Source organism: Leptinotarsa decemlineata, unplaced genomic scaffold, assembly GCF_025532065.1.
Source record: "Leptinotarsa decemlineata unplaced genomic scaffold, Ldec_3_MD MMD2_tig00001719_RagTag_RagTag, whole genome shotgun sequence".
NCBI lineage: Eukaryota > Metazoa > Arthropoda > Insecta > Coleoptera > Chrysomelidae > Leptinotarsa > Leptinotarsa decemlineata.
Genome location: NW_027412569.1, coordinates 5,667,536 through 5,680,220, shown reverse-complemented (window position 1 = coordinate 5,680,220; position 12,685 = coordinate 5,667,536). Strand labels below are relative to the sequence as shown.

At 32.7% G+C, this 12,685-nt stretch overlaps 1 protein-coding gene across 1 annotated transcript in view; it reads right to left on the bottom strand.

Annotated features, from left to right (window-relative positions):
• Positions 1 to 12,685, bottom strand: part of Dna2 (DNA replication helicase/nuclease 2) — a 29,342-nt gene that overhangs the window by 16,483 nt on the left and 174 nt on the right. The window contains exons 2-8 of the mRNA XM_023158614.2: positions 11,734 to 12,668; positions 10,512 to 10,770; positions 8,514 to 8,656; positions 8,163 to 8,299; positions 7,921 to 8,105; positions 2,932 to 3,311; positions 2,646 to 2,858 (exon numbers count right to left, since the gene is read on the bottom strand). Of these exons, the coding sequence (XP_023014382.2) occupies positions 2,646 to 2,858; positions 2,932 to 3,311; positions 7,921 to 8,105; positions 8,163 to 8,299; positions 8,514 to 8,656; positions 10,512 to 10,770; positions 11,734 to 12,668 (2,252 nt within the window). The remainder of the gene's footprint in view (positions 1 to 2,645; positions 2,859 to 2,931; positions 3,312 to 7,920; positions 8,106 to 8,162; positions 8,300 to 8,513; positions 8,657 to 10,511; positions 10,771 to 11,733; positions 12,669 to 12,685) is intronic.

Here is a 12,685-nt window from a genome sequence, read left to right as displayed (position 1 = left end):
TTACTTTGGATTTGCGCCAAGGACAATTTTATTTTCAAAAATTTGTGAATTGAAAAAATAACTGTGCGTCTCGGGACGCTCGACAGAAGTGATAACTTAAACTAATCTAAGTTGAACTATTAAATATTGAAATTGTTCAACTTGAGAAAAGCTTAGGCTATTACTTAAATTTTATGTATATTAATATGATAATATAAGGAAAGATTATTATTTTGTGTATGTACATATATGTACATAATCCAATTGTTAGTTTTGTAGAATTAAAAAATGATACTAATAATGTACATACAATAAATTAGTATATTTTTAAGCCATAATGAAAAAATATTTCGTGCTCACTGCTTAGATTTTCATAATACTGTCAACAGTACATGTCTAACGCACACTAAAAACTGATCGTCTGTCCGACGAAAGAGGAGGAGTCTGCCTTCCACTGACATATGCGTAAGAGAAAGGGAAGCCAGACAAACTGGAGCCTTTATGTATTAGGTAACAAATCGGTATAACCCTCCCATAAGAAGTTATCACTTCAAAAAGGAATCCTTCACACCTTGAAATCCTTCAAATCAACGTCATTGAGACAAGGCTTAATCAAGAAAGTCGGTAATCAACCACATGGTGCCGATAGAAAAATTAAAAAAGCTGACTCAAATTTTGTTATTCACGCCAGATATTTGAAAAAATTTAACTATTTGTGTACCACAAACAAAAACTACAATAACGAAGAAATCAATGACTATTTTTTAAACGTGGCTGGACATTCAATAGTAATTAATAACACTCTTTCATTCTACAAAAATAATAAATTGAACGCTCCTATGAACTTTTCCATCATCGATATATGTGATGACATTTTGACTGCTATCAAAGAAATAAAATCTAATGCTTTAGGTATTGACAATATAAATATCAAGATGATTTCTTTAGCGATACCACACTGTATTGATGAAGTTAAACATATTTTCAACGAGTACTTCAGACAGGGTATTTTTCCAGATGTTTGGAAGATTGCTATTATAATTCCAATTTCGGAAAAGAATGCCCCTACCACGTTCAGTGACCTACGCCCTATCAGCATTCTGTCCTCATTCTCTAAAATATTCGAGAAAAATGTTTCCCGTTAAGTAAGAGCTTTTCTTGAAGAAAATCGAATACTCTTGTACGAGCAGTCTGGGTTCCGCAAAAAACCTGAAACACAGACTGTCCTGTTGAAAGTAATCGACGATCTTGCGAGATTCAGAGATCAATTAAAAGTCACCTTTTTAGTACTGCTTGATCAAAGTGAAGCTTTCAATTTAGTTAATTTCGATTTACTCATCAGCAAGCTCAAGTTCATAGGATTCGATGAAATTTCTCTTAAATGGACAGCTATCTCACAGGATGAACACAAAGGGTCAACTGGATGATTACTCATGGTCATCCCTAAAAGAAATAATCTCAGGTATACCGCAGGGAAGTATTTTAGGACCCTTGATGTTTTCAGTGTTTATTTTTACCCTAGTTTCTTATCACATTGTCAAGTACATCTATATGCAGATGATATACAGTTATATTTGTCTTCTCATAACACCAATACAAAAAGTTGCGTGGTCAATATAAACACAGATTTGCCCAAAACATTCCTATACTCGGAAAATCATGAACTGAAAATCAATCCAAATAAAACTTTGGCCTTATGCATAGGGTCTCAGAGACAAATGGTAGAAACTCAGTGTAACTTTAGGCTCACTCTCGATAACACTGGGTTGGCAGTGCTAAAAATCTTGGCATAACCATAGATAGCTATTTGTCTTTCCATGAACATGTAACAAACATTTTCAAAGTATCATTTTTCAAACTCAAATCTCTATTTAAATTCAAGTATCAGTTATCAGAAGAAATTAAACTCAGGTTAGTTAAAACTCTTATTTAACCCCATATCGAGTATTGTTGTTCGGTGTATTACAATTTTTTGACACAATATAACAAGCAGAAGTTACAACGTATACAAAATGATTACATGTGATTCATATGCTGTATACCATATGGTGAACATGTCACATCATTTTTGTTAAAAATGAAGGAGCTGAATGTGAGGTACAGAGCCCAATATTTGATAAAATTTTTTTGTTTAAGTTTCTTCAAACTAAAACACCTAGTTATTTATATAGTTTATTAAGCAGGCATTCTGACATACATATGGTCAATTTGAGAATTAACTCATTCAACATACCTAGGCTCCGTACTTCAAAATTTCAAGGATGTTTTTCTTATATAGCCCCTTCTTCTCTGAATGAAATTTTACCCCTCTTAAATCATAATCATCAATTTAAGAAAGACATAAAATCACAGATGCTTACTGCTCACTGCTAATTTAAAATTCAGTGTATAGTAGTGCAATGAAATTGTTAAAATGACCAAAATAATGTTAAAAAAATAAGAGTTATTAGCAACTACATGATCTATTATTTTTTTTCTCTTCTCTGTCATTGTTATGATAGTTAAATAAGTATTTTTATAATTATTTTCTTACACTCACTGTATAATTTTTGGGAGGGGTGGAAGATAGCCTTTGGCTAACCCTTTTCCTTTTATGTATAAATGTATTTTTTGCATAATAAACGATATTATTATTATTATTACTACTATTAGACATATTTACTCACTTAGCATACGAGGTACATATAATATTATAAGGGCAACTTCGGCAACTAGAGTGATTTATTGGTTCAGGAATTTCAGGTGGGAAGAGTTTTTGCCCTCCATCTAATTCCACAGTCTTTGGTTTCCTAGTTAAATAATAGGTCAGTTCATTACGAAGCAACAAAATGTCTCGTTTCTCTTTCCAAGATGCTTTAATTTCTCTCAGTACTCCTTCCCTGAAATTTTTACAATGTATGAATGTAAAAACTTCAAACTGACAAACAAGCAATTGTGTTCAATATCACTGACCTTAAATAAAGCAGTAGTCCGGAAGGCACATTGTAACCCAACTTTTTCATCATCATAATGTACAGCATTACTTGACCTCTATGTTCCAAAGAAACTGTAGCTCTGCCAGTCTTCAGCTCAAGAGGCAGCGAATACATACCATTCTTGACACTAACATCAACTTTGCCTTTAACACCCAGCTCTGGACACCAAATATTTTCTTCGATATCTTCGATGTCTGATATCTTGCCTGTCCAATCGTCTTTGTTATGAACACGTTTGGAAATTGTGTCAGAATTTTTGACGTAGAGGTCGACGAAATGTTGGATTTTAGGTACAAACTTCATTACCTCCATTTGAATGTATTCCAGTGTGATTCCACATTCATACAGACTCTTTATCTGAAAAGGTATACCTCTAAGATGTCAACAAGTGTACCTTCCTAAAGAGAGAATAATTAAACAAAGAATGTTAACTTTCACGGCCGCAGATAACTATGTTAAAGCTATTTTATATCTGTAATAAAAACAGTACGCTGGATTGATAATTACACTTTAGACCAAAATGATGTTGATCAACAATGGAACCTATTTATGAAATATTTGCTAAGCATTTTTAATCAATTCTTCCCTAAGAATAAAGTGTTGATGACACACAAACAAAATAAAAAACTAGTTACAGAAGGGTATGATGCTGAACTCACTGAAAGTAAGAATATGTTAGATGTTCTCTATGTATGTAGCATGGCGGACCAAACTTACAAAGAAACAAATTCAAGTGAAAAAAGAATACAACAGCAAACTGAAAAAAAGTAGAGCAAAAAATCATAAAACAAAAGTACAACAATCAGATAATAAATCTGAAGCAGTATGAAAAGCTGTGAGAGATATTAAGGGAAATGAATAAATGAGGCAAGAAGGTATTCTGTCGAAAAAAGATGCAAAATCTGTAGCAAACGACTATAATAATTTCTTGATAAGTGCAGTCTCCAACTTATTGAAGCAACAACAGGATGAAACGTTTTCACACAAAATAAAATCAAATGACAAATCAATATTGCTAATACCAAGAAATGCATATGAAATTTTAGAAATTGTCAAAAAAATTAAAAGTAAGATGAATAGTGGACATGATGAAGTCCCCTCTAAAATTATCAAATTATGTACAGAAGAAATGATAGATCCGATTGTATATACTGTGAACAATTCCCTAAAAAAAGGAGTTTTTCCTGACTCACTCAAGGTAGCATTAGTCAAACCCATATTGAAAAAGGGGGATCCCTCTAAACTAGAAAAGTTTAGACCAATTAGTCTACTGTCTTCATTCTCAAACATTTTTGAAGCTATATTATGCAAACAGGTGATGGATTTCTTCGAACGGTGTAAATTTATCAGTAAGTGGCAACATGGATATCAAAATATTCAAAATATCTTGTTACAACTTGAGAACAATAATTTGGCATTGGGATTATTTCTAGACCTGAAAAAAGCTTTGGATTGTTTGAACCACACAGTTCTTCTACAAAAGCTGGAATCATATGGCATACGTGCGTGGCCCTGCGCTGAAATGGCTTAAATATTATATATCAGGTAGAAAACAAATGGTGTTAATTATCAAAGTTGAATCAGACTTAGAAATCAATTGATACTGGGGTGCCACAAGGTAGTAAAATTGGCCCAATGATGTTTACCATTTTTCTAAATAACCTGGAGGAGATTTGTGGGGAAAATTGCAAAATGACAAATTATACGGATGACACAACTTGCTGGTCAATACATTAGACTATCCCGGTCTGATATCCATAACTGAAGAAAGCCTCTGTAGGGCAGATGAGTGGTTCAGGAGAAACATACTTGTATTGAATGACAATAAGACCAAAACTAACCATGCACGATTTGACTTACCTCAAAAAATTCGGCTGACGAATATTTCACTCAAAATAGAAAATGAGTGCAAATTCTTAGGACTGCACATAGATAGCACACTGAGTTTCAACAGTCATATTAAAAATGTTTGTCAAAAGTTGAACTCAGTGTTGTATTCAATGAGTTATTGGTCAGTATGTCGACACAGATGTAATCCGAATGGTCTATCATTCAAATTCTGAATCTGTTTGTAGGTATGGGATTATTTTTTTATGGAGGTAGTAGAAATGCAGAGCAAATTTTTATTGTACAAAAAAGAGCCTCAAGAACTATGCTTACACTAAACTCAAGAAAATCATATAGACGCAAATTTAGTTGTCTTAAAATACTTACACTTACAGGAGTCTATATACATGAACTCTTGTTATTCCTTTTTAGAAACAAACATCTTTTTGAAAATAGTCTACCACAAAATGTATATAACACTAGAAATTTTGACTATGTATACCCGAAACATAGACTAACGGTTACAGAAAGGAGCCCGTTCTATCAAAGCATGAAAATGTCCAACAAACTCCCCACCAGCATCAAACAAATGAACAAACTTGGTAAATTCTAAAAGGGAATTCATAAGATTCTACTGAATATAGAACCCTATACTATTGCTGACTACCTCAGCTATACTGTCTGACATAATCTATCTTACTGGTGACGTTATTTCTGTTTTTGTGTCTTTTTGCGATTATTCTTCAGAAGTAAATATATTTAATATTATTATTATTATTTTCCGGGTTATTTGCCCGTGGACTGCAGGTTTTTATGACTGACGTTTCGTCTATTACTGCGGTAGGCATCAAAGGCGATGAGGTAACGGTGGAAGTGCTCGAGAAGTTCTAAAGTTTCTGTGTTGAGAAATACTCGGGCACTTTCACTGTTACCTAATCGCCTTCGATAATGATAATACATACATATTAGTTCTTGTGACAATATTTCATATATTTTCTGAATCATTTTTAAACTGTAACGTTGACATTTTCTGAAATGAAAATTATTTTTAGTATTAATTTGGATGTCCTCTCACCAACAACATTCAAAAGGATTCTCGAAAAAAGTTCAGCAAAGCAACAGAACAACAGATTTTGAGTACCTGAACCTTTGAGGTTAAATGGACTAATTTATTTTATTTATACATGTGAATTAATTCTTAACTGCTTTGTAGAATCTTATGTCCTGTCGACATGTAAGCGTTAGGCCCTGTATTGTTCCAATTTACTGTAAATTGACTGATTTATTTCATTTATTTATACTTGGCATTCGGCTACCACATACTTCATTTAAAACATGGCTTCTCTTGGTGGATTTTGAAAAGAATGCCGCATGACCGCAGCCACATCATAGGTTTGCGAAATTAACTTTTGCCTGAAATTATAGGTGTCACACGTACGAATTAAAAAATTGAACAAATCGTCAGCTGTGCGCCCAGATGAAACATCATGAAAACCCATAAAACGTTCTACCACATTACCATCTTTGACATATCTAAAAACCATTGAAAGTTGTGATGTACAGGTAATATCGGTAGTTTAATCAATTTCCCATGCAAAAAAAGAAACACTTTCAATCTCCTTGCTTATATTTTCCTTAATAATATATGCCACACTGTCTATAAGCTCATTTTGGATGGTTTTTGAGGTGCCCAAAAAAAAACGCTACCGTTTAAAACCAAATTGTGAATCATATTTGCCCCATAACATTAAAAGTTCCTTGTAACTGCCACGATTAATCGAATCTTTGGTTTCATCGTGTCCGCAAAAAGCTAATTCTTGGAAACCCAAATACCTAAATTGTAATATCGATAAGTCTTTTTAAATTCAACAGATTTTCCCTAAGCTGATTATTATAAGAAATTTTGGCGTCTTTTTGAGCTGTATCTAAAGCTGTTGCTATATTTTGTTTGCTAAACAATGTTAATTTACAAGACGAAAATATATGCTCCTTAGATTTAAAATGCCTTTCTGTAGAACGAGGTAATTTTTTCAAATCGGAGTATCCTATTTTAGACCACGTTTGGTATTCGGTTTGTACGGAAAATAAAACACAGGGCCAACAAAAAAGTTTTTCTCGTTTAATGGAGCCAGTTAACCAATCGCATTTATCGTACCAACTAATATTAAATCCTCGATTTTGTCGATTATCTGACGCTTTAATTGAAATCAAATTTGGTTGAGGCCTTCCCAGTTCCCAGAGTTTTGAAACTGTAAAATATATTATCATAAGATAAAGACTTAAAATTATTTGTCAGCAACCAATCGACTATATCGTCAGATTTTTTAAATTCGTCCAACTTATCCATAATAAATGGAAAAAAAAACTTACCGATAAGTGAAAACCTGAAAATACCTTGAAATTAAAAAAAAACACTTTAAAATTACCAAAAAGTACTGCTGCCTGTTTTATACACGAATATTATCAAGAAACATTCAGTCCCGGTCCGTCACGGCATCCCGTCCGAATAATTAAATAAAAAACAAACGGAGTCGTACATTAATGGAGACCAACTGGAGGCTAGCCTCCTCTAACGCTATAATTTCTGCAACTGAAATTACAAATCGGGACGTATGTCGCTGGTTGGATCGGTCTCTGGAGCCTGTGTGTTTTAAAGCGATCGGAGGCTTGGCTCCCTTGCAACGTATGGCATTCATTATTTCCGTTTGATGATTTACTCGTTATTCGTTCATGGGCGGTGCGTTTTAGTTTTGTTGATGCAGGATACAGTGTGGTACGTACTACGTAGTGAGTGATAGTGTTTTTTCGGGCATATTATATATTTATATTGAAAATTAATGGTAAAGTAATGATACCCAAGCATTTTTATAAAAAAATAATCATAATTATTTGTCAATATCTTTCAATTTATTGCGATGAATAGCCTCAAATTTTATGGGGAGGCTAAGCCTCCCTTGCCTCCTCTGACGAGCCGCCGCTGCATATCAGAACTAGTTTGAGGATTGAAAAAACCCTGACACAAGTGTATTAACATCTGAGGAAGACAACTTTGAAGAGGACATGAATATTTTTTTGAGAAAAATTAAAATTCACCTAATTTTTTCAACATACCTCATACATACGATAAATATATACTTACCGTACTTCTCCCTTTCGTTATGTTCTTTACAACCTTCTCAATACCCTCTCGACCATAAATTTTATTCCTCAATATGAACTGCAGTAAGGTATGGATCAAAGACCCAAGCAGCATATTTTGGTTTGATGGTTCAAATCCCCTGAACCGTTCAGTTAGCACACACCTCCTTTTACACCACAAAGAACCTAGGAGCAGAGAAACGACAGATGTGACAGTTACGGTACAAATGTTAAAAAACCCACCGACTACAGAGGTAGTGGAAACCAATAAATCAGGTTCGTATACTAGTAAGCCGTGATCGTTATCAACAACCCATTCTTCTTCAACCTTCCTAGCACTGACATGAACTGTGTCACCGATGGCGAGCATGGTATGTATCCTTGAAATAAATGATGACAATGAAAGGTAGAACTGGAGTCTCTCGCATAGAATAAATCCGAAACAAGCACTCTTCCCAATTTAGTTCATCTCCTGAAGACGCCAACTTGTTTGGCGAAACGCGCGTCGAGGAGAGTATTACAGTTCTGGTGTTTGGGAACAAAGCTTGTTTCGAAAACGTGTTTATGCATTTTCACAATGTAACTGCAATTTACCAGAATCCTTCTAAATTACAAATGGCCTTCTCCCCTGTTTTCGTTGACTTCAGGGTCAGCACACTCTTCTTAGCAAAGGGGTTGATGCCAATGATTTTGCAATGTTGTGACTCAGTGAGATCCAAATTGAATTCTGCTGGATCCTAAAAATCAACAAAAAATAATTATTTATAATTGAGAAAAAAATAATCCAGATGGAATAATAGGAACTTGCATACAAATTTAATCATGAAAATTACATTGAGAATCAAAAGATATCATTGTAATACAGCCTTTGCGCTTGTTTATTGTGATATTTTTGTCCAAATCTGTGGTTTTGACTGTATTTAGTTAATTTTACACAGTATTATTTACCATTAAGTGTGTAAATTCCAACAAACATGACCGACGACGGATTTACAAAAGGTCAATCCGATAATCTGCCAGTTGTTTGTTATGTTGGTAGGGAAATTCATTAAAGAAGCTGAACATTTTTCTTTTGGTGAAGTACACGGAGTTAAAGTCGACAAGTAAGTACAATTATTATAAGTTGTAAGTTTAATCACTATGTATAAATTCTATGTACCTCTGTAATAAAATATTAATACTCGAATACTATAAATTCTATGTACCTCTGTCATAAAAAATTATTCTGTTAAAAAAAGTGATTTGAATATTCAAATCACTGTTGACAAAGTTACTGTGTTAGCAAAACAGGTGATAAAAAAAAAATTTGTTTTAAAATCTGTTTTCCCGTTAATCAGCTGCCGTCCCCATACGAACGACAACTCTCAGAAGTTGAGAAACTTGTGCGAGCTAAAGACTAACGAGGTCTTACCTTTTAACGTGTGATTCCTATATAATAATAATAATAAACAGCTTTATTTCAGAGTAGATTACAAACTTTTATTGCAAAAGGTCGGTAACATACAATGAAATGGCGTCAAACAAGAAGGTACAGATTTTTTTGTTATAAATATTTTTAAATGAATGTTCCAGTGAGATATGCGTTTAAATCATAGGGCTCTAAGTCTATGAAAAGTTTTTTTACTTCTCTTTTGAAAACTCCAATTTTCTTAGTTCGCTTCAATCTGTTAGGAAGATGGTTGAAAAGCTTGATTGACATATAGTGGGCGCTTTTTTCAGTTACTGTTAGTCTATGAAGGGGATACATATATATTTTTCAAATGAAGTTTGTGGGTGTAGTTTATGAAATTACTATGGATCTTCATCAAGTAACGGCCGAATCAATCAGAAAAATATTGTCATTGTATCCGAAAACTTAATCAGATAAACGATTAATTCTGACAAAACAAGGAGTTTTAGAAAGCACAATCAATACAATATCATATCTGGGAAAACAGTTAATATGTAAATATGTTAATTGATGACATTTCGAGAACAATTTCAATAATGGAGATTGAGTAACTTCTGTTTTAAAGAAAATTTTAATAGTTGCGTTCATTGATTTCCAGAGATTCTAGAAGGTTTATGGCTTCTCCTTTATTTTCTGTATGTAATATGTCATAGTCCATATTGAAATCATAGTTATTCTCTAAAAGGTGGCAAACATAGGTGGAATTAGTTTTCTTCAGCTCAAAACTTTTTCAAGTTTGGCGTTTTGAAATTTCTTGAAGTCCTTTCTATATAAACTTTTGCCATGATCCACATGTTAGTGGACGTGGATTATTAGTTCAAAATCTACCTATTTCATCAGATTTAATCATTCATATAGTTTTGTCATTACCTACTGTTATATAAAAGACATTGTAGAATAGTTTGCTATACCACTAACTGATGAAGCGCTTTAAATACATTTTTTTGCAAAAATTCTACAATTATTATTATGGATAATATCATATATTATATTTATATCAAAATACATAACTAAAAATGTTGACTTGCAACGATAACATTTTTCAATTGAAACGTACAAGTTAGAATGTACATATAAATATAAAAAAGAAGAATAGCACTGAAAGTATTGCCTAAAATTAATGCCTAATACACAACACCTACTTGTAGCAAATCTTCTTCCCATCCATCATCAAAATTGAAGCTGAAATTCACTTCATCCTCTTCAGTATTAACACTTTTTTCTAGTTCTCTACTGCTTTCAATGGATTTACATGATGGAGACTTGGAAATATCAGATTGTTTGATTTTTTGACAATTTTCAAAATTGAGCCTCGTTTTCACTCGTTCTGTAGGTGTTTTGAATTCATTTTGTACTTCTTTTTGTGGAGTGGATTCATTAATCTGCTTAGCTTTCAAGGAACTGAAACAAACATCCAGGAAATTGATATGAAAAGTGAAAAAGCAGAATTTTCAAGTAAATAATTAGAAGACAGTTGAATGACTATAAATAATTACTTTTTATACCATATAGTAATAATATTGATGTATAAAATGCATCATCAGTTATCCGTGGACTATTTTAACGGAATAATGAAGTATCAGAAAACTCATCAATTCAATACACAAACCATTCATAACATACATATTTAAATTAAAAATAAAAATGTATTAAAAAATCTGTATTTCATGTTGCGGCTTTCAATAATCTGGATTTAAAAAAATGAAACATTCAATGTGTTCAAAGGGAAATTGTTAATCCAGTTCTGAGAAATGGACAGAAATCTTCCTGGAGAAATTTAAAAATCTACAACTAGTTTTCAATGAATTAACTTCTAGTAAAAGAGTATATAATTTGCCTTATAAAGGAAATTCAAATTTAATATATTTTTTTGTAGCAAAACTATGTTATTACATTATAAACTTCAAATAATCTATCAAAAAAGTTAAGAATTCTAGTACTTGTCTTAATGTTTCAGGGACCGAAATCTGCTTCTATATTAAGAAATAAGAAACCAACTGTATGCTGCATTTCTATCCTCAAAATTTGTCATATTTCCAAATTCATGTCACAGGGGTAAAGCAAATCAATATCTTTTGGAAATGTTATTGTAAGTACTGATACATTTCTTAGCTGCTTTCAACAACATTCATTATTCATTAAATAAAGGTTTACTGATGAACATCACGTTTCTCATCTAAAAAAGCAAAGTGAACTAAAGCAATAACTTATTTAATTTTTTAGATTGTAGAATGTTAAATTTCCAAAAAAATCAACAAAATTTAGTTCAAAAGTGTTTTTATATTAGTCTTCTCTACCAAATCTTGTATCCTAATCTAACACATAAAAATTATTACCAATTAAAAAAATAATTTGTGAGCTCACCTAGTTGAGGCTACTGGAGATACATATTTCAAAATGGAACTCTGGGTCTTTTCAGAACTTTTAACAATAATTACATCATCTGTTTCATTCGTTGATGACTTCACAGAACTTTTGCTAAGAGTTATTTTCACAAAATCTTTGATTACTTGAATATTGAATGAATCAACATTAACAGGAGACTTCTCGAACAATTTTTTCGGTGTTTTTTTTGCCTTTTTTGGTGTAACATCGGTAACATTCTCTTTTTTTGATTGAGAATTGTGTTCTTTTTTGGGGGTAGTTTTTTTAGGTGTTTTTTTGGGAGTAGTAATTTTCTTCAATTGTATTGTCAACTCATCAATTTTTGAGAGCAGGCCCTCTGAAGACTGTTTTGTATCCGAAAAATCGTTAAATAAAAGTTTCCTAGGACTCGGTGTCTGAATTTTATCCAAAAACCTTTCTCTTTGCTTTTCTGGAGTATGGTATTCTTTCAAAGCTTCGGTACTTAGCAAACTTTCGGGTTTTTTGACGAAAATGACCTGATTATTTTGTTTTGATGGTGTAATGGGTCCATCAAAAATATTCTCGCTAGTACTAGGATGGGCATTTGGAGACAAGGGCATGTCCTGAATATTACTTTTTTTTGGAGGAGGGTCCTCTTTGCTTGACTCACAAACTTTACGTTTTTTTGGTGGCTTATTAACTTTGTCATCTTGAGGACTTGGTTTAAGAACTCTTGAAACATTCTCTTTGTTTAGAACACATTTTTTGAGAGTTCTGTTAGGTCTATCGACGAAATCATCATCGCTATCGACATTTACAATACATTTCGTATCAGTAACTCCTTCATTTTTTGATTCGTGAGAGATCTGAATAGTTTGAGGGGACTGAGTATTCTGGGAATCCTTAACCTCTTTAGTAAAGAAAGAAGATATCTTTAGGTTTCCTTTATTTGCCTGAAACGAAATTTGTA